Source organism: Vespa crabro, chromosome 4, assembly GCF_910589235.1.
Source record: "Vespa crabro chromosome 4, iyVesCrab1.2, whole genome shotgun sequence".
Lineage (NCBI taxonomy): Eukaryota > Metazoa > Arthropoda > Insecta > Hymenoptera > Vespidae > Vespa > Vespa crabro.
In genome coordinates this window covers 10,915,702-10,941,134 of record NC_060958.1, presented here as the reverse complement: position 1 = coordinate 10,941,134, position 25,433 = coordinate 10,915,702, and the positions used below count along the sequence as shown (strand labels likewise).

The following is a 25,433-nucleotide window of genomic DNA, read 5'->3' as shown; positions in this document are numbered from 1 at the left end:
CTAATTATATGAATTTAATAAATCTACCTTTATGGAAGTTTTAGAAGTTGCCTGCCTATATTGCAATAGTGCAAAATTGTCAATAAATTCATTATATTTTTACATTATTAAGGTCTGTATGCACAGTGTTAACAGAAGAATTTCTGGAAATACCACGAATAATTACAATTAAATAATTTATAATTTACATAACTGATTTATTGAAGGATAGAGTAAATGAATATATGAGAATTTAAAGGACATTAATGAAAATATTATTTAACATTGCATCTTTATGACATAATCTAATCAAATTCACATGATACTGCGTGTTCCCACATCCAGCTTATAAAACACTCTAATGATGTAAGAAAATGCAAATCCTTGTAAATGAAGAAGTAAACAAAAGGATTTAAGTGAATATATATATATATATATGAGATATAGACTAATAATAAAAATGTTTAAATGTTCGTTTGTATCATAAATGGAATTGTCCTTTGAATACAATAAGTATTTTATAATATAAACGGATAAATAGAATACGGATATTTACATTAATCTAAAACTTTTAAATTATTCTTGCATTTTCTGCTTTTTCTTTTTTCCTTCTAAAAGGCTTGTACGCTGGTCAACTGTTAAAGATGGTAGAATATTCGTGATTACTCCAGTTCCTAAAGTTGTAGTTCCATCGCGAAACGTGAATCTTTGGCCTTTTTCACATACCATAGGGCGAATTAATTTAATTTCAAATCTACAAATGAAATAAATCAATGTTATCTGTACACGTTTGATAATCTCATAAAAAAAAAAAAAAAAGAAAAAAAAAATGCTGCTCTATTTTAAAATAATTCAAACTTACTTGCAATCTTCTCCTGGCATAACCATTGCCTTATCATGTAAATTAATCTGTGCCGCAACATCCCAAGTTTTACAAAACATTTGCAATTGTGCGAGATTTCCAAGAGGTTTCTTTCTACCTCCTTCTTCTACGCTTAATACATATACTTGCGCTTCAAAATGATCATATGCTTTCATAGAGCCTGGCTTGCACATAATCATACCTCTTTTAACGTCTGTTCTTTTCAAACCTCTAACTAGAGCACCTAATTGATCACCAGCGTGTGCTTCCTCCAATATTTGATGGAACATTTCAATACCAGTGATCACGGTCTTTATAGTTTTATTATATCCAATGAATTCACAATCCATTCCTTTTTTTATCTTTCCCCGTTCTAATCTACCAGTGACTACAGTACCTCTACCAGGGATTGAATAAATAGTTTCCACTGGTAATAAAAATGGCTTATCCAAATCCCTTACTGGAGTTGGTACATTATTATCTATTGCATCTAAAAGTTTCAATATGGCCTGTGAACCAATTTCAGGATTTTTTCCTTCGAGCGCACAAAGAGCACTGCCTTTAACAACAGGTATTTTTTCTCCGTCAAAGCCCATTTCAGTTAATAATTCTCTTATTTCCATTTCTACCAATTCTACCATTTCGGCATCAGCAGCATCAATCTTTTAGAATGTAACATACAATTTTTTAAGTATTATGTACAACGATTGTAAAAAAGAAAGTGAAAAAATTATTTTTACCTTGTTGATAAAAATAATTATATGTTCAATTCCAATTTGTTTTGCAAGAATTAAATGCTCTTTAGTTTGAGGCATGGTACCATCAGTGGCTGCTACAACCAAAATAGCACCGTCCATCTGTGCAGTACCAGTAATCATATTTTTAATATAATCAGCATGACCTGGACAGTCTGTATGGCCATAATGACGTTTCTCTGTTTGATATTCAATATGTGCTACATTAATAGTTATACCACGAGCTTTTTCTTCAGGAGCATTGTCAATTTCACTGTAACCTTTAGCCGTAGCCAATTGCTTTTCAGAAAGAACTGAAAGATTGATGATTAATTCAAATCATTTAGTCAAATTAATATATAAAATATTATATTAAAGTATAAACCTTTCGTTATAGCAGCTGTCAAGGTGGTCTTTCCATGATCGACATGGCCTATCGTTCCAACATTACAATGTGGTTTATCTCTGTTAAAGATTTTCTTTTCTGCATAAAATCTTTGACCAGTTATAATTGGTGATAGTAATCGGCTACATAATATCTTATGTTGTTGCTGTTGATGCAAAATTATAAAAAAGATACAATTATTTGTGTCATTAAATTAAAGAAATTAATACATTATTAAATTGTATATTTACTTACACAGTTAACAATGTGCCGATTAAGATGTATTTGTCTGATGGTTTGTTGAAAAACTAAAGATAAACAGATTAAAAATTATCGAACATAAAAAATTTTTAATTTATAATAAAATGAACGAAGAAGTGACTAAAGTATCTATCAATTGTTACCATTTACCTGGATTAACAATTTCTCGAACAGAGATAAATGCCATGATTTTCGGTAAATTTTAACAATCGTCCGTAATACTATTTGGAAGCGTTAATGCCAATATAATAACACGTGGTTTAAGATATTTCTACGCTTACGTAATAAATATATAGTTCCATTTCATTTTTTAAGTTTTCAGAATGTAAGCCATTCGACCAATAAGTTTATTCGATAGTACACCATTCGCTCAGCTTGTATCTGATTGGTGTTCTCATCACTCATTGAAAATCTGCTTAAAGTCAATTTTATCTCTGTGTATTAATTATTCTTCAATTTATTTCTTTCTTTTTTCATCATACAAATTAGGAATTATATAAATAATTATTATGTTACTGAAAATATTTATTCTGTTACGTTAAAAGAAAAAAATAATTTCGCAAATGTACGCATGCGCATATATCAAATTGTTACCTTTTTTGAAAGTTCGCGCTAAATCTATCATACTATGAAGTTATTAACAGATAGAAAAGTAGTCATAATTTTAACCGGTCCACGTCAATGTCCTAATCAGTTTGAATCAATTTCATATTATTTCTTTATTTTTATATCTATTAATACTATCGTCCTGACAGCTTAACTTAAATAATTCCACAGGATAGAAAATAAGAAAGGTTACAGTTAAGTATAATCAAAAATAGATGATTTTAATTGCGGCCGGCCATCTTTCTCTTGTAACGAATTTCAATTATAAAAATTAGATAACAAATCTAGGACATAGTCATTAATATCTTTCAGTGTCCATTCTATTATTTAAATTTAATCGATTTTATAAAAGTAACGACGTAAATACATTAAAAAAATGTACTCAATTTGAAAGGTAATTAAAAGTAGAGTTTGTTGTTAACAAGGTACGACAATGTAAAAAAGAACTAAGTAAAATAATGGCTTTAATTGAATGGGAATGGCAAAGGGAATATTATCGTCATTCTGAAAGAGAGAAATTTTGTTTGAACTTAATAGACTTTTTCGAAGTACGTCGATACTTACATTCGTTGGACATTAGCCGTTAGTCGTTACGCATGTTCGAATAGAGAAGAGCTAATGTCAATGCATTAAATGAAAGAACGCGCGGAAAGTCACGGCTCGTAAAGTCATCTAACCGCAAAGTATTAGTGAATCTTTTTTCTTTTCCCTTCGTTGTCGTCGTTTTCGTTGTTGTTGTTGTTCCTTGTGCAATGACATGCGAGAACAACGTTTTATTCGATGAAACGTAACGGCGTGTATCCGATTTCGTGCACATAAATCGAACGGTATAGATCAACCGCAAAGATGAAGAGACTACATTTATTTTTTCGAATGATCATTGAATTATTCTACCGTAACCGCTATCCTAACTTTCTCGATACGTTTCTAACTATCCCGAGAAAGATTATTCGAGCTTAACGTTTTCTTATCTTGTTTCTTTCTTTCTTTTTTTCTCATTTTTTTTTTCTTTTTTTTTTTTTTTATTTATTTTTATTTCTCTTTATAGATAGATAAGATCGATCAATGACAAAATTCTACTATATCGTGAAAATTTAATTTGAATCGAATGAAGAATGAAGCAATTGTGCCGAAAGAAACGAAAAAGAGATTAAATATTTCTCACGGATAATTTCGAATTGTAACACATGTATATCTCGAGGGTAATTTTACGTTTCTTTTATTATTTCTTTTATTACATAAAGCGCCACGAAAAGAAAGAAAGAGAGAAAAGAGATAAGAATCGTGTACACGTCTGTAATTCTTTAAATAGATATGTCAACTAAAAGAAAATAAAAGGACCGGTTTTCCGTGCTATATTTCTCTGACCCTACGTATCCTTTTTTGTGTATGTTCATTGAATTAATGAAATCTCGAGAAAAAAAAAAAAAAAAAAGAAAAAAAAACTCGTTGCGCTAGTTTTTGATTACAGGTATATAAGCTTATTGTGAAACTACATTCTATACCGTTAGAAACGTTTGTCCGCGATAATTCTGGAAATATTGAACGTTTAAATGACCCCCAAGGAAATATTTATTTATGTTATTCATTCACCGAATGTGTATAATATTCCTTTGCAGTTGTGGAACGCCGATAGCTTGTAATAAAATATCGGTGATCGAAGATCGACGATATCTCACTTGAGAATGTTTGAAGAACGGCATCAAAGTTGAAGAAAGAAAGGGAAGAAGGAAAGAAAGGAAGGGAAGTAAAGAGTGAGAAGAAGAAGAAGAAGAAGAAGCAAAAGAAGGAAAAGAAGAAAAAGAAGAAGTGGGAGTCGAACGGGGCCCGATGCCCGTTGCATGCTTTTCTATTCGAGATACTTCAGCTGAGGACGAAAGCGCATTCAGGGAGGGCCGTTCCGTGTTCAGTCCGTCTTGAGTCATCTTAGCGCGCGTGCGTAAACAGCGCGCATTTCTCAAACCCCTTGTGTTTTAATGAAAATTGATCTCCGACTTATATTTGCCACGTGAAATCTTTTTATTTGCATATTTCTTTTCTTAATTACTTTCCTCTCTCTTTTTTTTTTTTTTTTTTTCTTTAACCCTTTTATTATTACTTTTTTCTTTCCTTTCCTTTTTCTTCCTTTTTCTCCTTTTCTTTTCATTTAATCAACTTCGAAACAGACAGTTACAATGCTTGAATATCGTGCAACTGTACTACTCGCGTGCATCACTATTATTAATTTGGTGAGTTAATGAAATGTATTTTTTCGTTTTTTAAATTGATACTGTTAATGTTGTGTAGATTGTAAATAATTTTTAGAAGTATTTTACAAATGTCAATAATTTATTTCAATATTTGACAAATGTTTTATGAACGTTCAACTATTATATTAACTATATATCGATGAATTGAAATTTTTTAAACAAATGTGTCTACATATATGTGTGTATCTCTCTCTCTCTCTCTCTCTCTCTCTCTCTGTGTGTGTGTGTGTGTGTGTGTATGTGTCTATTTTTCTATAGTATTGATAAATAGTTAAATATTCAGTTTTATTGACAAATTTAAAAAGATATATACACGTTGTTATTGTTTATAGACTGACATCGCGTGTTGAATTTTCTAGCAAGATGGTCGTAAATTCTCTAACGTTTCATCGACGCCTCATTGAGTATGTACACGCAACGTCTCCAGAGACTGTCGGGGTCCTTACTCGCACATAGAATTACAATAATTCTCACTTGACGTCGTCGTTGGTTCTACCATGGTAAAAGGCATCATTCTCGTTGAATATGCAAACAACATTAAAAAGGAATGCTCTGTCGGCCCATAGAGAATTATTTTCCGATTCTTCTTTTACAGCTGCATGTATATTTCCTATGCATTCTTTTTTTTTTCTTCTTCTTTTTTTACTTTTATAGTATTTTTTTCTTTCTTTTTTTTTTTTTTTTTTTTTTTTTTTTTTTTTTTTTTTTTTATTACCATCTAATCGTGCCTAACTATCGTGGCTTTACGACGACGTATCCAAACATTTCGAGTACGAAGAGAAGGGTGCCTTGTCATCGAATATTTCTTCGTTCATGACAGGAAATGAATTCGAGTTACGTTCGTTTGATCGCACATTGAATTCTAATTACTCGATTCTGATGGTATAACAGTGATTATGACAGGAAGGAATCGATATTAACGGCTATACCTTACATTGACGTTTGCATCTATGTATACATATATACATATATACATATATATATATATATATATATATATATATATATCAAGCATAAGGCTCGAGGAAAAGCGTAACGAATTGAATTAAACATTAAGACCATACGACCAATAAATTCGAAGAATGAACTATAAGTTCTCGATTGTATTGGAGAAGTGACTCTACGTCGTATTGCATTGTCCTACTTTCGTTTTGATATTAAGCAAAAATGCATAGACTTTGTACGGTTAACGGTGTTCGGTTATTTTCCATTGGTAGTGCGGCAGCAAATGGTTGGTAATGCATTTAGATTGTGATAAAAATTTTATATTGTATCGTACACTTTATTGCACTCTATAATAATAATGATAATAATAATTATTATTATTATTTTAAAAGATATTTCGATATTATTTTGTTATGTTACTTCAACGCGTTGAACATACGTTAATATCGAGCAACGGACGATCGTCAGATTAAACTTCACGAAGCGTAGGTACTAATTTCTTATAAATTTGCACGCTACACTGTACTTCGCTAATGCGAGATGGAAATTATAATTTCATAAGTCTGAGAATATCTAATCTCGCACGAGAGCCATGCTCTCATTGGATAACATAGTCCGGAAATATAGTGCGGTACTGACTCTGTCTGTTCTATGAGTACCGGTAACTCTTTGAATGATTGGAAAAATCTCTAAGGAGCAAAGTGAAGACTTATTTTCATAAAATTTTTACCTTATACTTTAAAGAAAAAAAAAAAATATATATATATATATATATACATATATATTTTCTTTTCTTTTTTTTTATAGTACCAAGGTTCTGATAGGGTATTCGAGAAATCGAGAAATCGACTTTACAGGTTCGTCTAAGATATTGTAAGAAATGGCGAAACTCCATTTTCAAATATAATCGGAGAAATGTTCTCGCGTGAAACGGAATTTCGCGATATATCTATACGGGAAAAAGTCGCGAAGAAGCATCTTCAGTGCATTCCTCGAAAGCCATTGGAACGTCCGTGATTACGGCTGACCGAAGCATAATTTAACGATCGCCATAAAGCGTCGAGAGAGTGAAGTAGAGCCAAGAATGGGAAACCGTTCGTGGTTTCCCTATGCCTTCCTACGCGCTCTCCTTTAAACTCTTCTCTTCTATTTCTTCTTATTATTATTCTTCTTCATTCTTGCCGCAGTACATTCCGTGAGTACGCGATATCGGAAGCAAAAGTTGAGTTTCCGCGTGAGAAGGGTCGTTAAAGTAGTAGGATTGTATGATGGTACGTGATGATCATCATGATCATGACGATGATGATGATAATGATGACGACGATGATGATGATGATGATGATGATGATGATGATGATGATGTGTTGAAGGTAGCAGCTGGTGGTAATTCTTCCGCAACGTTTTTTTAAATTGGCTCGCTTCGTTAGATGTAATTAAGCGATGTGTGAGGTTTCTATGTACGTGTTTATGTTTATACGTTTGTAAATGTAACTAACTAGATGAATATACCTTAAGCTGAAATGCATACCAGTGATGAAGGGGAATCCGAGCGAGAAAATGTCAAAACTATGACTTTTCTTCCTTTTCTATTCTTCCTAATCGCATTCCGAGCTATTCCCACGATCAGCAAACAATGCGCGCACGCGAGTAACCCTTTGTAAACGGAAACGGATGCAAGGAGGAAAATCGCAAGGACGGGAGGTGACGAGTGAGAAAGAGAAACGAAGAAAGAGACAGGGATAGACCGTTAACTGGTAACTTCGACGTCAGTGATTCTTTTCTAAGCCTTCTATGTATCCTATGTATCCTTATATCTTTTTTTCTTATTTTATTCTGTAAGCTCCTTTCGATTCGTACCATCTTTAGGGCAATCAGCCAAAAGGAGTTTTTACCTTAACGATCAATAATCCTCCATATTGAATTCGATACGTTCGATTTAAGTCCTATGGTTCCGATAAGAATTTATAATGTCGGTTCAACGACATTGCGATCGCTCGATAAGGAGCAATCCTTATCTTTCTATCAATCGAACTCGACTAACGATCTCGACTTTCAATGGATACTTCTATTCGATCTGTCTCTATTCCTTTGAGAGATTCCCGTGGACTTACTCTTTATAGAATATCTCTCGTTAGGAAGGAGACACGACTTATTAGCTGATTAAATAAATAAAAATAGGATACAAGTTAGCTCGTCGATTCGAACATATCTCGTAATGATATTTGGGAAAGAAAAGTTCCTCTCCCTCTCTCTCTCTCTCTCTCTCTCTCTCTCTCTCTCTCTCTCTCTCTCTCTCTCTCTCTCTCTCTCTCTCTCTCTCTCTCTATCTTTGTCTGTAATTTTTCATTCTTTTTTCTACTTTTTTTTTTTTTTTTTTTTTTTTTTTAGCACTCGACAACGTCTTCACCGATATTGACGGAGCTCAAGCTTGGCAATGAATGCAACAGGAACAGAGATTGCGAAAGTTTCATCGCCAACAGTCATTGCTACTATGGTTACTGTCGGTGTCAACCCTTTTTCGCTGAACACAATGGAACACGTTGCCTCGAGTGTGAGTTTCTTAAAGTCTCCTCTGAATTCTTCGTCTTTTCTTTTATCTTGGTCGTTGTTAGATACTCCTCTCAGCTGTCTTTAAAGAACATTTTTCTTTTCATCGAAAAAAGAAGAGGAATCAAAAAGAATATAGCGATAGGAGACAGTGCCACTGATAATATCTCATTCAACGTAATACATAGAACGTTCAACAAGATTTCAGAGAATCTAATTAACTTAAGAGATACGATGACCCAAGCGCGGATCAAGATTAACAAAGAAGAGTACCATCGTTACCGTAGAAACTATCTAAAGCCGAAGTCTCTCCAATTTTTTTTTTTCTTCTTACTCTCCTTTCACTCATTGACCCTATTGTATTCGATTTTCTTAGTTAAGTTTAAAACGAAGGCTACTTTGTTTCTCTTTTCTGTTTCAAACAGCTACTCTATTAGGTAACGATTGTATCGTAAAGGAACAGTGCTCGTTGAAGGTAGCATACAGTAGCTGTCTCGAAGGAGCATGCAGATGCGTCGAAGGTTATTTGCAATTTCGAAGACACACCTGTTTAGGACGTAAGCAATTGATTCTATTCGATCATTTTTATCTTTCTCAGAGCGTTCCATCTTTTTAATTCTTTTGATATATGTATTCTTTTTCTTTTTCTTTTTTTTTCTTTTTTTTTCTTTTATGACTTTCTCTCTCTTTTTCTTTTTCCTATATCTTCCTTTAATAAAACACTCGAAGGCAACAGATGCACACGATTAAAATAAATCTTGCTCGATGTTAAGCGGCACACTTCGTTGTCTATACCGTTGGGTAACGGCACACATAATTCGAGCGTGTATAATTTGAAAGATCGACGGACGAAGGAACGCTCCGAGATCGGAAGATTTTAATCGAGTTCGTTTCCTTTGAATTTCCATGAATTATTACAAGTTTCAAATCTATTGCAGCTGCAAAATTGGGAGAGGTGTGTTACGAACACGCTCATTGCCGATTATGGGATCCAAATACTCACTGTGACTTTCTTATTCCTGATCTATTCGGACGCTGTCAATGTACAGCTCCTATGCGTCGTGATGGTGACGTCTGCAGTCCCGACAGTCTCGTAAGGCCTTCTTTACCCTTGGATCAAGAAATTAATTCACAGACGATAACCGAACAGATCATGGAAACCAACGAAGAGAATACAGATATTTTAATGGCAACTTTCAAACCAGAGAACATTGAAGATCAGGATAGTACCGGTAGGATGATTACAAAGAATCTATTTAACGTACGAAGTTCTATGGGAAATTCAAAAGCAAAGGAAACGTTCCTGTTTTATAATGTGTCAATTGCAACGTTACATTAATTCGGAGAGGGTTTCGAGGCATCGATTAACTCGATGCGTGTATTTTGAAGTACTTAACTGGATTTAACGAGGCAAACGTCCATTCCTGGGCATAATTAATGAGATCATTAACGAATCTGAAACGATTCTTTTCTGTTTATTTTTTCTATTTTTGCTTTTTTTTTGTTTTTTTGTTTTTTTTTTTTTTTTTTTTTTGTTGTCTTTTTCCCCTTTTTCTCGCGAGAAGAGTAAGCGAACGCGTTTCACTTCGATCGTGAAGTTTCGAAGGCATGACCTTAATGAGTCCCTTTGAGGAGAGCAAGCATTTCCGGTAACATGATTTCGCAATGTTACTAATTGTTCTTTCTTTTTTTTTTATTTTTTTATTTTTTTTTTTACTGTTTCATCATCAGGAGTTCAGATATCTTGGTTGAAGAATGCAACGATGCTTTTATCGACGACAACGAACAGTCAACTAATACCTGTTAATTTAGTGACCAGACCTAGTTTTGTAATTGGTAGACCACATCGACCAAGTTCTACTGAGATTGCCGATGACGATGATGCAATTGTCATCGAAGCTGAGCCTACGGAACTAGCTCAGACCACGATAGTTTCAATGACTCCAGGTAATTATTTATATATTTCATTATTTCTTTCCTTCACTTGTACATTTGTTCGCGTGTCTCTGTTTTCAGCTCCGATCAAAACGGATCGTCACGAACCAACGACGATGACAGCCGTCAGTTTAGGTCTCCCATGTATCTCTAATTTAGAATGTCGAATGGCGGATCCATTCTCGAGATGTATCGACGGAATATGTGATTGTAATTTCCCTTCAAATTCAACTTGCAATGCAAAGAAAGGTGGTTGTACTCCAGGTACCTTCCAATGTAGAAGTTCAGGTAACTGCATCAGTTGGTTCTTCGTTTGCGATGGTCGTGCAGATTGCATTGACGGCTCTGACGAGGAGTGTTCCAAGGGTAGTTGTCCTGCTCAAGCGTTTAAATGTGCAAAAAGTGGCATTTGCGTGTCCCGAGCAGGTCTTTGTGATGGAAACAGAGATTGTCCGGACAACGAGGATGAAAAGGATTGCAACAATCGACGAAGTTAGTTACATCAGCATTTCTATTCATGTTCTTCCCTTTCTCGATAGATTTCAAAATGAATCGTTTTACACGTCTCTCACAGAATGTCCCGAGGGAGCATTCAGATGTAACAATGGCCAATGTTTACCGGCGTATGAATTCTGCAATGCAGTAGTATCTTGTCGGGATGGTAGCGACGAACCTAGAGGAGCCTGTCGAACACGATATCGTGGTAGAATAGCGCCTAGGACGTGTCCTTTCAAATGCGATAATGGCAGATGTCGTTCAGATGCGATTGCCTGTAGTGGACGTGACGGATGTGGTGATGGCTCCGATGAACAACATTGCTCCGTCTGTAGTGAGTATTAACTTTTCTAATTTCTTCTAAAGAAGAAGATTTTATTTCTTTTTCTCTTATATTTCTCCTTTTAATAGACAAACTTAATAACATCATCATTTTCAATCGACTGTACACGATCGTAATTTCGAATTGTCGATATTTTTAATCGCTTTAACGTAGGTGTTATATGTACTTGTTAAAAAAGATAAGTTATCATACGTAGATGCTTATGACAGGACGTTCGTTATCATTTTACTCGTTTTCAGAATGTGCCGATACAGTCTGATTTAATGCAGTCTCCATGCATGTCATCATCGTCGTTGTCATCGCCGGAAATCCGTGGACAAAAAGAAGAACTGAGAAGTAAAATGGAAATAATGTAAATCATCAAACGTATGTACTTATCTTCGAGTACGAGGAAGATCCAGGAACTCTGTTGAATACATGTTAAGGGAGGAAGTATAACCAAAGATCCTTTAAGCCAGTTTGAGTTTCACGAATCCATTGTGAATCTTTAACTGTTGGAAATTGAATTCGTCGCTTGTTGAATCTCAACAGGATTTGTGTATTTATTATTTTAGTCGAAGTATGAAATAATATCAGAATATGTATTTTATATAAGGACATTTTTTATATATACATATATTATGACGAATCAGAAGACGTTTTGAAAAAAAATCCACATGATTGAGACGCGATCGTGTCAGTAGCTTTTTTACAATCCTCAGATATTGTAATAATTTTTGGACAGGAAGTTGATGCAAGCCCTAACAATGATCTATATAAATTCGTTTCTCAATTTAATTGACTATAATTCGCCAGCAAGTAGCTGGAGTCTTATGTAAAGTATCTATCATGCTTTTATCATGCTTCTTGATTCGTCTCGTTGAACGGACTATAAACATAACATTTTTATATTTCATCGATTTAACGATGTTATATCGTTAAATAAAAATTAACCGAAACGACGAAGAACGTAATGACTGCTTTGAAAATAATTTTACTTCGGTTTCTCAAAAATGAGATTACTTATACGTATTTATGTAAAACTTCACGGCCGAGTGTGTTTACTTTACAAAGTTAATGTCTATATGAATGATGAATAGAAATAGAAGCACGAGCATTCATCAAGATATATATATATATATATATATATATATATATATATATATATATATACATAAGTTACAATAGAACGGAAATGGCAAGGAAAAAAAAAAAAAGAAAAAAGATGAATATAAAAACCAAAAATAGATAACGAGCTCACATCATAACAAGCAGTCAATAATAAATACAATGCAAATATTTTTCGTACTTCCGAGTATAGTTATCTGCCAATTTACTGGATTATTTAGTTTTAAATACATAACAATTTTCGAGAATCCATTATATATATATATATATATAGAAATAATATCTAAGTTTAATTTTATTAATTAACGCTCATTAGCGTTAGTGGTTAGTAATGGTTAGTAATTAGTTAGAAATGAAATTAGGAAATGGTTATTTCCTGAGGAAGAGATAATATGAATTAAAAAAAAAAAAAAGAAAAAATAAAAGAACAAAATGCACTTCTATACGTCATTGCGTCTGTTGTTCGTCAATATTTGCATAATATCTTTGTCCTATTAGTCCACAATATCTTGTCCGTTGACAATTGATTTATTACGCATGAAAAAAACATCTTGGAATTAGCATTCAAATAAACTTAATTTAATCGATGCAATAAATTTATTTAAAAATACGTGAAACATTTGACATTGACAAAATGTCATTAACGATGTGAAAATAAAATTTCTCCATGAGATACGGCGAATCTTAGACAAATATTTGTACGAACGATGTTATTCAATCGAAAATATGATAAAAAGTTTTGATATGCAGAATTATTTTTTGTTCTTTTTGTAAGAGTATTGATTAAAAGGAAAAAAAAATATTCGATTGTAAAGATAAAAATAGATTATTTTGTCATATGGAATGATTTAAACAAATATTGATCATCGAGATAATTGTATTAATGGGATATAATAGTGTGTTGAAAAATTCCTCAACGATCGTATTTATTGCTTAGAAATGCAACGAAAAAGAAAAGAAAACGGGGTGGTTGGATCGGCATCCTCGCGCGAGTATCGACCGGCGCAGTATCGAAACAGCAATGTCGACAACGACGTCGGCTTCTAGCGAGTACGTCGACGTTCTCGCGCACATTTAGTCGTCAGTCGACAACTGAACTTCGTTGTCGTAACTTCTTGCAATTGTTGTTGCTAATTTTCGTTCATATCCTTTCGACTCGTGTCTCGTCAATTTTTTCTCAATTTCTTTTTCAATTTTCTTTTTATCAACGAGTTTCTCTGTTCGTCAATAATCGTAATACTCGTAATACTCATAACTCTAAAAAAATATCTACCTGTCCATATATATCATTCTTTTGTATATATGCATATGTATATGTATACACATATATAAACATATATATACACATACACACAAGCGCGTGCACACACACACACACACACACACATATATATATATATATATATATATATATATATATATATGTATATATAAGGAAAAGAGAATTTTGAGTTAATCTATTGGAATGGGAAGCGACAAAAAAATATTCATCATTTTCTTGGATCTCGTTATGTTATAATAGATGTTATAGGGCATGATTGATCAGTTCTCAAACGGTATCGTATAACGCGTAGTGAGAGTGTTATCAATTCACCTCTTTCAACGAGTAACTGTTTGTGGTGGTGGTGATGATGATGATGGTGGCACCGGTGACAGTAGACTTTCGATAACTTGAGAGATTAATGAGATCATCTGGAGAAATCGATGTCACATGGGAATTTCATCTTTTCTCTCTTCGACATTTATTCAGAATATTATTTTTTCATGTATAATAGAATATAGTGAATGTGGGGTAAGTTGGTAACTTTTGAGAGTACACGTTTGTACACTTTAGGCAGATATGAAAGGGTAGATAATCATATTATTTATTTATATTATCAAAAGGTTAAAAACAACGAGGCATATTCGTATAAACGAAATTATTTTTTTACCGGGTATATAGATTTAATGTTTAATGGTTAGATAATTACTTAATCAAGTTATGATATATCTACGTACGAATGAATTAATTAAACGGATGTATACTTCGTGAATGACTTTTGTTGAACCAAAGAAGAGAGTAAAAAACGAAATCGTTTGTCCTTATCTCAATAGCGACAAGACGATTCCGTCCGTTCATTTATGCAATCAATGTAACGCATGGCCACTTTAAGAAGAGTAGATGACGTTTTAAGCTTCATTGTTTGGGCCCTTACGAACACGATTTCAAACGTATTTTTTTTTTTTTTTTTTTTTCTTTATTACGTTCTCCTCGCTTATATACTAACGTTTACAAAGTTTCTCCATTTCGTCGCATCGTAGGAAAATATTTTATATTAATACATGTATATCCGGTACATCATTTGCTTTCGAATTGACCTTACGAGGTATCAAAAAAAAAAAACAGAAAAAAAACTCGTAGATAACGACTGGTTATCGTTTCATTCCTTTCCGGAATCTTTATTATTTCCTTAATACTGTTTCAAATATTGCCTTATTTTTATCGACTTTATTTGAGGATAACGCAAAGATTATGATAAAAAGATAATCATATCGAGAAAAAAGAATTAATTTTCAATAATAAAATACCATACGATATCGTTGATATAATTAATTTTAATTATAAATAAAGTTGAATATATTTTTATTGTACAAGTAGATCTTAAGAGACGTTCGTTAAGTTCGAAGAAAAAGCTAGAAGATAAAGATTCTATAGAGAAAGTAGTCATCGTCGAAGAGTATCGCTCAATGATTGGTTTGCCTTGGGAAGAAAGAAGACATGGGAGATATGAGGGGATGCAAGATAATGAACGTTCGTGCAAAGATCAAAGATTTGAAAGAAAAGAGAACGTGGTGGAACAAAGGGAAAGGGAAATTTTAAGAGTTAAGGGTTTGGAAATGCCAGTACCACCACCGATACCACCGGCGATAGCTTCCAATTGGAAGAACAAGTGGGAGTGTGAACACAATTCGAAGGACATCTGATTGTTCAGTGACAGAAGCGCGATCTTAGCATGATGACGCGCAAGGCAAAGTGGTCGCGCTTCGCGGAATGCTTTTGTCGAAGACCTGGTATAGTTTTACTCCTTCTTCCGTGTCTTGTCATTGTGACATTATTTTTTGTTTCCGAAGAAAACATCGTCTATACGAATTTCCAATATCCGTCCTACAGATTCTACAACGATACTAACGGTGAGTTCATAAATGAATAATTATTTTGGACTAAATAATATCTGACTTTTGGTAAAGTAAATTACGAATGTTGAAGATAAATTAAGTTATGTTCTCGTTAAAAAAAAAAAGAAAAAAAAAAAAAGGAAAAAATTGATAAAACCATGATAAGATACATAATCGTTGGTAAGATATATGAAGTAATTGAGATATAAATAAGATATCATTTCTTGGACAGTAATCGGACGTTTCTTTTCTTTCCTTTTTCTTCTTCTTTTTCTTTTTTTTCTATTTTGTAAAAGTAAAAAAGAAATGGAAAAAAAAGAGAAAGAGAGAGAAAGTAAAGAAGGGTGAGAAATATAAGAAAAGAAAATATTTCTTTAAAAGAGTACGATTTTCAGGTACGATGGACGGTTTTCTCGTATGGAATTCGAAGTGTCATATGTTATCGATAGACGCATTAGATCCATCGATCGTAAAGTTTGTAAAAAGGGAAAAGTTCGAGGAATGTTTTAAAGGGAACCTTTACACGCGAATATCAAAAGGGGAAAACGATACCATCACCCTTCTCCTCGATTCAAAATTCATGGCTGCTCATAAAAATATGTTTTGTTGTTGGTCGCCGGTAATTAGACCGAACTTTGATAATCCAAGAAAGCACAAATTTGATTCGACGATAACGTAAGTAATGTTTGAGTTAGATTCAGTCAATGAATAAATCCGATCGAATAGATATGTTTATTATTAATATATTCGTACGATCAATTCGACGTAGAGTGAAACAATGTGAAAGTTTGAAAACGCAAGCAACGATACCAGACGACGTGGAAGTTGTTTTGGTGAATTGTCAAATTAAATCGAAGAAGAAAAAGAAACAAACGATATATGAAAACGTCCATGCCATTTTGAATCCACGTAAGGTCTACGATCGTCTGGAGAACGGCACGAATAACAACGTGACATATGGTCTCCCGAGAAAACTCAGTATTCTCGTTCTTGGTATCGACAGTGTAAGCCGATTAAACTTTCAAAGAAGTATGCCAAAGACCGAAAAGTATCTTCGTGAGACCGGTTGGATCGGCTTGAAGGGATACAACAAAATGGGCGACAATACTTTTCCAAACTTGATGGCAATTTTAACCGGTCAGAATCAAGAACAGGCATACTCGAGATGTAAACCTTCGGAAGCTTATAAACTCGATCGTTGTCCTTTTCTCTGGTATAATTTCCGCAATGCAGGATACATCACGGCATACGGCGAGGACGAGACCGTTTTGAACACATTTAACTATCTAAAAGTAGGTTTCGTGCAACCACCAACGGACTATTATCTACGGCCTTACATGCTGGCAAGCGAAAAGCTTCTTAAATCTAAGAACAGGTAATTATTCTTATGTATATACATAAGTATACGTATATAAGTATATTTGTGTGCGTGTGTATATATATATATATATATACGTATATGTAACATAAATGATATTAATTATAATCGAAGGGGTTTCTATTAAAGATATGAAGAAAGTGTGGAAAAATAATTTATATTTATGACTTGATTATTTTTACTTTTACAATCTCAGATTTAATCTTAAATATTGCACTGGCCCTGAAACGAGCTTCGATAGGATCTTTAATTACGCTATGGAGTTTGCTCAAACGTTCGTGAACGTACCGTATTTTGGATTTTTTTGGACTAATTCGATAAGCCATGAGAACGTGAATGGACCATCCTTAATGGATTCCCAAATGTTTCGAAAATTGCAAATTCTCAAAGAGGAAGGGGTTCTTAACGACACGATGATCGTGTTTTTGAGTGATCACGGTATCTACATAAATTCTTCGTCTAATCGAATCGATTGAGTTTCAGAAAATTATTTCGATCGAAGTGTAGTAGAGTAGAATATATTTTTTGTGTTTAGGCATGCGTTGGGGTAACATCAGAGAGACATTCGTTGGTTGGTACGAGGAAAGATTACCTTTCATCTATATATGGTTACCAGATTGGTTCCGTAATGAAAATCCGGATGCTTATCAGGCTCTGAAATTAAATGAAAATCGTCTGACTTCTCCGTTTGATCTCTACGAAACATTCAGGGATATTTTATTAACAGCTGGTGGAGATGCCGATGTTTCTCCAGGTATCTGAAAAATGTCTATTAAAACTATTGTCAAGATCAAGATCAAAATGTAATCTCTTCCGCTTTAGGTTGTCCAAGCTGTAACAGTCTGTTCGAGCCAATTCCAAGAGAAAGATCGTGTCAAGATGCTTCAATCGCACCTCACTGGTGTGCCTGTACAGCTTTTAGAACAGCTAATACAGATGATAAAATCGTGATTGGTGGTGTGAACAGTTTTTTAAATCATATAGAAAATATCGTGAAGGATTACAAGGATAAGAAGGGTAAAAGATTGTGCGCGAAACTGCAACTGAAGAAAATATATCGGGCCGATCAGATGTTACATTTTAATGATAAAAATTCAACGAGCATAGAATATTTCTGTATGATTCAGGTGACCCCAGGAAATGGTAAATTTGAGTTCACCGTACGATATAATAGCAACGCTAGTTATACCGTGTCGGATCATAATGTGAGCAGGATTAATCCTTATGCTACGAGTGCCAAGTGTTTGAATCATGGTATGAAACAATATTGCTATTGCGTCAAGTAGCATCAAAGATTTCGATTGTAATTTTTTTCTAATCTTGTACATGCACATATGTACATATATACATACATACATACATACATACATATATATATATATGTGTGTGTGTGTGTGTGTGTGTGCGCGCCATTTTAATCAAATTTTCAATATTTAGAAGCGTTAGTAAACGTTAACGTAACAGTTACGTAAAAGGCTCAGGAATGTACGGAGGTCATAGATATTATTAATCAGAATTATCGCATGGCAATTAAAGAAAATGTATGTTCAAGATGTTTGCAAAATGTATGTTTGCAAAATACTTAAAAAAAAAAAAAAAAAGAAAAAAACCAATAATTTTTAAATTACTTTAGATTCGCCAATACAACGAAATATGATATTATAGAATGAAATGGAGTCCGATTTATACAAGTCAAATCGCATGAATGATTTAAATTACTTAAAGAAGACAAATAAAACAATCATAAGGCTTAATAGATGATAATCGTGGAACTAATGCTTGAATATCATCCACAGTTGCCAAGTTCGAAATTCGACGAGGTCTTAATTTATTTCTTTTTTCGATATTCCTCCTTTCTATTCTCCCCTGAAACGAAGCCTATAAAATCTATTTAAATAGTATCAATCGATTGATAATACTCTAATGGCTATGCGATATAAATAAAAAAAAAAAACATGATATATCTTATGATATATGGAAAATTTTTCGAATTAAATATATTTTCAGGACTAATATCTTCAAAATGATCACTGATTAATTTTTTTTTTTTTCGTCTTCGATGAATATTTACTTTTTATTTTATTATTACTTTTCATAAAATGCAACTTAATCGTTGAATGATAAATTGATTCTTTCCTATCTCTTTTCTTGTTTCTAATAATATATCTTTTTGTCGGAAACTTTGATAACGTCATTACGCAGTATCAATATTGTCATAGAGCTATAGCGTCACCGATAAATTGACGTGAATAATTAATAATTTAAGAAAGCTTTGTATCGTGAATACGCTATCTTAATATGCTACATATCTTAATAAAAAAAAAAAAAAAAGAAAAAGAAAAAAAAGAAAAAAAAAAAGAAATTAATATAAAGAACGTGTGTCTTAACGTGTGTATGAGAGCGCGAGATTGTATATTTCTGTATGCTTACATTGTATAAGTTAGAACGCAGTTTCCATTTGAAAAGTATAAAGCTTTTTGTATGATTCTACATATCACATCTCATTGAGCTAGTTGAGTTTCTACATATCACGTTCTCTTTGAGCTAGCTGTTGAGCTGTGATTAAATACGTATTATATATAAAAGTGCCAATTTTGAACAATGAATTGTACAAAGGGTTTATTAAACGAAGCAGTACTTTCATGTATCTATAGGTGAATTTTTTTTTTTTTTTTTTTTGAAATTATTCTTCATTTTATTATTTAACGTTAAACGAATTTAATTTTAATAATTCCTTCCAATTTTTATGAACGCAAAATGAACGATCGTATCTTTATTCGCGCTGATCGATAGACTATAAATAGTATGACTGTATAGTTAATAAAAGTTTTTTCTACGTTTCAAATAATCTATATATATATATATATATATATATATATATATATATATATATATATATATATAGATGAATAGATATAAGTAAATCTATAGATACATATAGAAATTGTACATTATTAACAATTTATTACGTCCATGTCCGAAAAGAGAAATATTTTACATATATTAGGACGAAGGATATATTATCCATACAATGTACATCCTTATATTATGTATATATCGAAATATGTACATACATGTATATATTATATACATATATACATATATATATATTTTTTTTATTACAATCAATAAGTAAGCTTTGCATACACCTGGCCTGAATGCATGTTATATAAATACGTTTAAAAATTCATTCTGTAATAATTGCAAAAAGTGTGGATCGATAAGTAAAATTCGTTAAAATATTATCGTGTGCCTGCAAAGTGACGAGATGAAAGAATTTATTTAAAAGAGCAGTAAAGCTAACGATTAATCGTTTAAATGTCAGGGATCATTGAAAAAATCTTCAACGCATTTCGATAGATTCAATTACGCAACACGATCTTCTAGCACTTTTTGACGTCATGAAATGTGAATAACGTGATCGCGTTGCGTGGCATTCGAACGTTTAAATAAATTCGAGTCGATCTTACGGCACAAATCTCACAAAAATCAGAATCAAAATATGCCGGATATCGAGCAATTTCTTTTTGTACAAAAAGATTTGCGCTTACGTACGATCTAATTATAAGCAATGCCTATACATATAAGAAAATAAACAAGAAGAAAAATTGTATGAAGAAAAGATCAATAATATGTTTGAACGATTACTCCGGCATTTCATACTTCCTTTATTTTTCTTGATGCTCATTGTTATCACAAATCATGATAATCGTTTACATTTCGATCGATTTAACAAAAATAAATGAATATATGAAATGATTTAATTTGATTTGAACAAGACGTTAGTTAATTAAATCTCCTTGAGAGTGTGTATGTGTTTAATAATTATATCATATTAAATTTTATAGTGGCATTTCACTTTTTTTTCTTTTTTCTTTTTATTTCGTAATAATCTAGAATATCTTGATAAAATCTGCAAATTTTTTTGTCATCTATATAGAATAGAGAAAGGAGAAAAATTCTTCAAATAATTTCTAGGAAGATCAATTGAACAAGGTATCGTCGTTAGAACGGCAGATGCGAGTATGAGTTCGTATCGTTCCTTCGGCCGATCTGGAAATGCGAGTTAGACGTCTTCCAGAATGTTCAGGAGTACCGAAAAGCATAACAGCAACGGTCGATTGTCTACGACATTGATTAGACTTTCCTCTATGTGCAAGGTAAGAATCCAAGAATTTGATACTCTCATAAAAACTATCGAGATCACAGCTTGAGTATCTTCTGGCTCGTCTACGTTGAAGATTAATGATTTTCGGTGTGCCACTAGGTGTATTAGCCATAGTGCTTGGATTGGTAGCCCCAATAACGCTTGCTGCCTCAGATATGAATTGAAACTCGTCGTGAAGTTTCTCGCAACTGTTGCAGACGCTGATGGTGGAAATCTTAGTTGCATAACTGTCACGCGAACATACGGACACTTTTCTAAAGGATCTTCCTAATGTACCGGAAGGAGTTGAACTTGTCGTGTTTACATTACTTATGGACGATGATCTGCTATGCCTCGAACAGCTGCTACCAAGAAGTCTGATAATAGCACTTTTATGGGATAATTCTTCTTCCTTATTTCTATTCATGCCTGACTCATCCGCCGTTTGTTCGAATTCTTCGTTCTAAAAGGATATTATTCTTCGATGAGAAAATGCAAATTTTTTTTTGTACGAATAAATAGGGAAAAAGAATAAATCAATTCACCATTGGAACTTCGAGTTCTTCTTCGTTCTGCTTGATCGTTATTTCATTGATTAAAGCTGACTGATTGTTGGCACATCCACAGGCACCCTCGCAAGCGCATCCACTTTGCGAATTATCGACGACATCGACTTGACGTTCCTTGTCTTCGTCTGTTCCTACGCCTTCTCCTGTCTCCTGCGAGTCTCCGTTGATGTCGATCGATGCATTCTGAGAGCTGTTCGGCTGTGGAGCAGAGTAATCGGTCGCGCAGCTCGAACACGAAGCAATGTAGTCCTGGAGATACGCACCGAGGACTTCAGCGTCGAGCGATGAAGAAGGATTTTTCATCTGCGTTATTTCATTCTCGTTATTAGATGGCTGGGATCGAGAGAAGTCACAACTTTTTCGTAACCAGGCACGGCGACATCTTTTTCTTCCAATAATCTCAATTTCTCCTATATATCCATTATTTAATCATTAATTCGTTCAATCAGCTTTTCAATTTGTCAACTTTTAATATATAGCTTACCCGATCCCGTAGAAGAAGAAGAAGGTATCTCTGAAATATTAAGACTTCTCCCGATTGATCCCGGAGGAGTAACGTACGGTGGTGGTGGACTCTCGGGAACCTTTGGATTCCTCGTAGTAGAGGTCGTTGTTTGACTACAACGACTTGTACTGGCTCCCTCTACTACTAGATACATGGATGACTGTGGCTCTTGCTCGTGTCTCGAATATAAACGTAAGAAATGAGACGTTAAACGTGAAATGTCAGGCAAGACAAGAACGAACTCAAAAAGACGACGACAAACTCACGAACATCGACTTGGCGAACTTCTACTTCGTGGGTCGCAACTGAAGCTTCTCTTCTTTCGTCTATTACCGTCGGATTCTAAGCTCAATTTGACAACTTCGTCGTATCCAGGTGGTGCTTCGTAAACCGGTGGATCATCCGTCACTGAGATTTCATCGATCCTTGCTCCGTCTGTAATGTCAAAGACTGCTCGAAGTAACATAAATGATAATCTATGTCTTCGTGATAATTATCAAACACGTACCTAGGAGCTCACTGATAGTCTGTAAACGTGATTGTAGTTCTCTCTGTTGTCTAGCTCTGGCACCCATTCTGTATAATAATATAATAAGGGCCGATATCAGAACTATCAAGCCAAGGCTACTCGCAACGAAGACCAATGTAGCTGTTTTTAAATCAGGGTAACGATCGATCTTTGGGAAATAATAATTCGCTTTATTCGTGTGCCATTTTCTATCCTGTGGTTCAACGTCCCAATCTATAGGCAAACGATTATATTTGGAAAAAATTGGTATTAGGTTGAAAGATATAACCGGATCTAACCCAGAGTCGACGTTACCTCTGTAACATGTAGCCGGTTCGTCACTGTTGTCTCCGCAATGATCGAATCCGTCACAATTAAGTTGGCTCGGTATGCATCTGTGATTTTGACACAGAAAGTCGGAACCCGTGAAGCAATCTATTTATTATAAAATCAATCGATATTTATCTTCTTCCTTTTTTTCGTTTCCTTCGTATTCGAGAAACCGAAATAAACATACCCATGTAACTAAAGGCTGTGTAAGCTATAGCTAGATGCGATGTAGAACCAAAAGTACCACGAAGGCTCACGTGAAATCCACTGGTAACGGGAGCGATGTGTTCTCTGTGTCTAAATGGTTGTAATTGGCTCACAGGATGTCTTAAAACTTCCAAAGGTAAAAGAGCTGATGTTGGTCCTTGCTTTATAGTCAATTCCGTGTTTCCAGCTGTCAAGTAATTTTTTCTTTCTCAATATTAGAATAAATCAGATTAGATAAATCAGATTGTCTTACCCATGTCTGCGAAGGTAACCACTTTTAAATACATATGAGTCTTCATGTGAAGAAAATTCTTAGGTGGTCTGATAAGCCACACGCAATCGTAAGTTTTTACACCTTGACCTACCATGTCCATCATAGTGATAGCCCCACCCAAATTTTCCACGTATCCTCCACAATCTGTTATAGGATGAATTGACTTGTCGTAAAGATGACCGATAACGAAGGAATAAAAGGCTTTGTATCCCAGGCCGGTACCACCATTAGCGTAGAATCTTATCAAAAGAGAGGGTCCGGAACTTACTATCACCGGTGGACGAAATCTTGCACCACTGCTGACATCAAGTCGTTGACCGTTCCAATCGTAAAACTACATGAAATATAAAAAAACATGCAACTTTAAGATCGAACAATTTCAATGTCCAACGAAAAATACTTAGTACATAGGAAGTACTCTACGTACTTCCATGATAGAAACCGCAGCTAATTGGAAATCGCTAAACAACAATCTGACCCGACATGATGGAGCTTCGGAGGGACATGTTATTAGGTATTCCAAACCTAAATCTCGTGGATATCGAGCTGGAAAGAATGGTGACGTAAGAATACCTCCACCTGTACTATTCAGACCTTTCGTAACTGATGTCATCATTTCCGTTCCTTTAAGATGTAGTCTGTTTCCTGGGAATGAAAAAAAAAAAAAAATATATATATATATATATATATATTAGATCTCTTTAACGAAGATATTATTTTATAATTGGACGGATTACTTTTACAGATCCTTAGCACTTACTTTCGGCCGTATATTCCAGCGTAAAAGCATGCTTATGCGATTGACTGTAGAGCAAAGTAATAGATAGCGTTCTGGTACTCGATCTGTACATGATAGGTGAATATAAACCGCAGTAAGGTGTACCTGAAACGTCTTCATATGGTGGCTCAGAAATCCAAACGTAATCACATCTGTGGATCATTCATTGATATAGAGAAAGGTTTGTCGTTGAAGAAGAAAATAAAAAGAATAATCGACGAAAACGTTTAAATATCATCTCTATACCTGCATGGATTATCCATCATAACACCACCATCGCCGCAATGATGCGACAATGCAATATTCTTGAATGTAACTATTATAACGCATGACGGACAGGTTACTAATTCGAGACTGCATTGATCATGGGAACTATTTGTCGCATAAATTCTTGATGTCTGTTGTCTAGGTGCATTTTTTATAAAGGATACATTTTTAGCATAAAGAATACCCTTTTCGCCTAATTCAAGATATAAACGTCTGCCATTGTGTGTTCCACAAATATCCTCATTCCTCACAACGTTACCGTAAATCACGGTGAACCAGCAGAATATGATGATCGTCACTTTAATTAGAGAAAAGAAAAAAAAAAAAAAAGAAAAAGGAAAGAAAACAAAAAGGAGAATATCAAAGAGAACGATCGATAAAATTTGCTTCTCGTCAAAACATTTCTATTCGAATTTCCCGGGGTTTCGTTTACGCGCGTGAATAATCTTTTAAAATTCGTACAAAAATGTTTATACTTCGAAGACTTAATAAATTGTAATAAAATAAATTTAATACTTACCATATCGAGCCTGATACATATTCGTCCAACGGAAAGAAACGTTCTGCTCAGCAAGAAACCCAACATGATTGCATATAATTTCGTTAGCTCGCAAATCTGTTACGTATTGTCCTATTAGGGTATAAAGCATTTTTACGGCATCTTCTGTGCGACTAACATACTCTTCTCTAGCAGTTTTATCGTCAGTATAACATAATGGTATAGCCCTACATAACAAGTTAGATATCAAATATGTATATAAAGAAAAAAAATGTCGAAATAAGCGCCGGGATGGATGAACATTGATTAGAAACGTTCTTTCATTGAAAATCGATTCCACTTATGTAAGAATTATGAACTTTGATAT

The 25,433-nt window shown here is 33.9% G+C and overlaps 4 protein-coding genes across 10 annotated transcripts; 2 read left to right on the top strand and 2 right to left on the bottom strand.

The window, feature by feature from the left end:
* Nucleotides 1-173: 173 nt before the first annotated feature.
* LOC124423515 (elongation factor Tu, mitochondrial-like) lies at nucleotides 174-2,465 on the bottom strand. The gene is made up of 6 exons (XM_046961303.1): nucleotides 2,372-2,465; nucleotides 2,216-2,268; nucleotides 1,961-2,126; nucleotides 1,582-1,889; nucleotides 842-1,503; nucleotides 174-733 (listed from the first exon to the last, which is right to left on the bottom strand). The coding sequence occupies exons 1-6, from the start codon at nucleotides 2,406-2,408 to the stop codon at nucleotides 556-558; spliced, it is 1,404 nt and encodes a 467-aa protein (XP_046817259.1). The 5' UTR covers nucleotides 2,409-2,465; the 3' UTR covers nucleotides 174-555.
* A 2,154-nt stretch (nucleotides 2,466-4,619) lies between these two features.
* Nucleotides 4,620-13,035, top strand: LOC124423716 (serine protease nudel). Of its 2 annotated transcripts, none has more exons than XM_046961784.1 (8): nucleotides 4,620-5,055; nucleotides 8,410-8,572; nucleotides 8,994-9,125; nucleotides 9,507-9,800; nucleotides 10,300-10,515; nucleotides 10,585-10,995; nucleotides 11,078-11,332; nucleotides 11,581-13,035. In XM_046961784.1, exons 1-8 carry the CDS (start codon nucleotides 5,002-5,004, stop codon nucleotides 11,598-11,600), a joined length of 1,545 nt encoding a protein of 514 aa, XP_046817740.1. In that variant the 5' UTR covers nucleotides 4,620-5,001; the 3' UTR covers nucleotides 11,601-13,035. The 2 variants fall into 2 exon arrangements, with proteins under 2 accessions (XP_046817740.1, XP_046817741.1); XM_046961785.1 differs by lacking the exon at nucleotides 4,620-5,055 and adding an exon at nucleotides 6,160-6,307.
* Nucleotides 13,036-13,456: 421 nt separating this feature from the next.
* Nucleotides 13,457-20,629, top strand: LOC124423293. Of its 5 annotated transcripts, none has more exons than XM_046960864.1 (8): nucleotides 13,457-13,667; nucleotides 13,971-14,240; nucleotides 15,087-15,619; nucleotides 16,000-16,279; nucleotides 16,374-16,979; nucleotides 17,179-17,420; nucleotides 17,518-17,736; nucleotides 17,805-20,629. In XM_046960864.1, exons 3-8 carry the CDS (start codon nucleotides 15,442-15,444, stop codon nucleotides 18,266-18,268), a joined length of 1,989 nt encoding a protein of 662 aa, XP_046816820.1. In that variant the 5' UTR covers nucleotides 13,457-13,667; nucleotides 13,971-14,240; nucleotides 15,087-15,441; the 3' UTR covers nucleotides 18,269-20,629. The 5 variants fall into 5 exon arrangements, with proteins under 5 accessions (XP_046816820.1, XP_046816821.1, XP_046816818.1 ...); XM_046960865.1 differs by having other exon boundaries at nucleotides 13,457-13,681; nucleotides 13,980-14,240; XM_046960862.1 differs by having other exon boundaries at nucleotides 13,457-13,681.
* On the bottom strand, nucleotides 20,627-25,386 carry LOC124423292. Of its 2 annotated transcripts, none has more exons than XM_046960860.1 (12): nucleotides 25,088-25,386; nucleotides 24,547-24,865; nucleotides 24,283-24,452; nucleotides 23,950-24,167; nucleotides 23,502-23,856; nucleotides 23,229-23,435; nucleotides 23,027-23,146; nucleotides 22,712-22,945; nucleotides 22,470-22,653; nucleotides 22,183-22,382; nucleotides 21,675-22,108; nucleotides 20,627-21,592 (listed from the first exon to the last, which is right to left on the bottom strand). In XM_046960860.1, the coding sequence occupies exons 1-12, from the start codon at nucleotides 25,215-25,217 to the stop codon at nucleotides 20,966-20,968; spliced, it is 3,198 nt and encodes a 1,065-aa protein (XP_046816816.1). In that variant the 5' UTR covers nucleotides 25,218-25,386; the 3' UTR covers nucleotides 20,627-20,965. The 2 variants fall into 2 exon arrangements, with proteins under 2 accessions (XP_046816816.1, XP_046816817.1); XM_046960861.1 differs by having other exon boundaries at nucleotides 22,470-22,638; nucleotides 25,088-25,385.
* Between the last annotated feature and the right edge of the window lie 47 nt (nucleotides 25,387-25,433).

Bases quoted from the DNA above. Each gene is read 5' to 3' on its own strand.
- LOC124423515 (XM_046961303.1), bottom strand. From the start codon at position 2,408: ATGGCATTTATCTCTGTTCGAGAAATTGTTAATCCAG. The intron at 1,890-1,960 runs GTTTATACTTTA...TCAATCTTTCAG, and splicing joins GACAGCTGCTATAACGAAAG to TTCTTTCTGAAAAGCAATTG. The intron at 1,504-1,581 runs GTAAAAATAATT...ACATTCTAAAAG, and splicing joins TAATTATTTTTATCAACAAG to ATTGATGCTGCTGATGCCGA.
- LOC124423716 (XM_046961784.1), top strand. From the start codon at position 5,002: ATGCTTGAATATCGTGCAACTGTACTACTCGCGTGCATCACTATTATT. The intron at 9,801-10,299 runs GTAGGATGATTA...TTTCATCATCAG, and splicing joins TGAAGATCAGGATAGTACCG to GAGTTCAGATATCTTGGTTG. The intron at 11,333-11,580 runs GTGAGTATTAAC...ACTCGTTTTCAG, and splicing joins ACAACATTGCTCCGTCTGTA to AATGTGCCGATACAGTCTGA.
- LOC124423293 (XM_046960864.1), top strand. From the start codon at position 15,442: ATGATGACGCGCAAGGCAAAGTGGTCGCGCTTCGCGGAATGCTTTTGT. The intron at 16,980-17,178 runs GTAATTATTCTT...TTACAATCTCAG, and splicing joins CTTCTTAAATCTAAGAACAG to ATTTAATCTTAAATATTGCA. The intron at 17,737-17,804 runs GTATCTGAAAAA...CTTCCGCTTTAG, and splicing joins AGATGCCGATGTTTCTCCAG to GTTGTCCAAGCTGTAACAGT.
- LOC124423292 (XM_046960860.1), bottom strand. From the start codon at position 25,217: ATGCTTTATACCCTAATAGGACAATACGTAACAGATTTGCGAGCTAAC. The intron at 23,857-23,949 runs GTACGTAGAGTA...TATTTCATGTAG, and splicing joins CTGCGGTTTCTATCATGGAA to TTTTACGATTGGAACGGTCA. The intron at 22,654-22,711 runs GTACGTGTTTGA...TACTTCGAGCAG, and splicing joins GACTATCAGTGAGCTCCTAG to TCTTTGACATTACAGACGGA.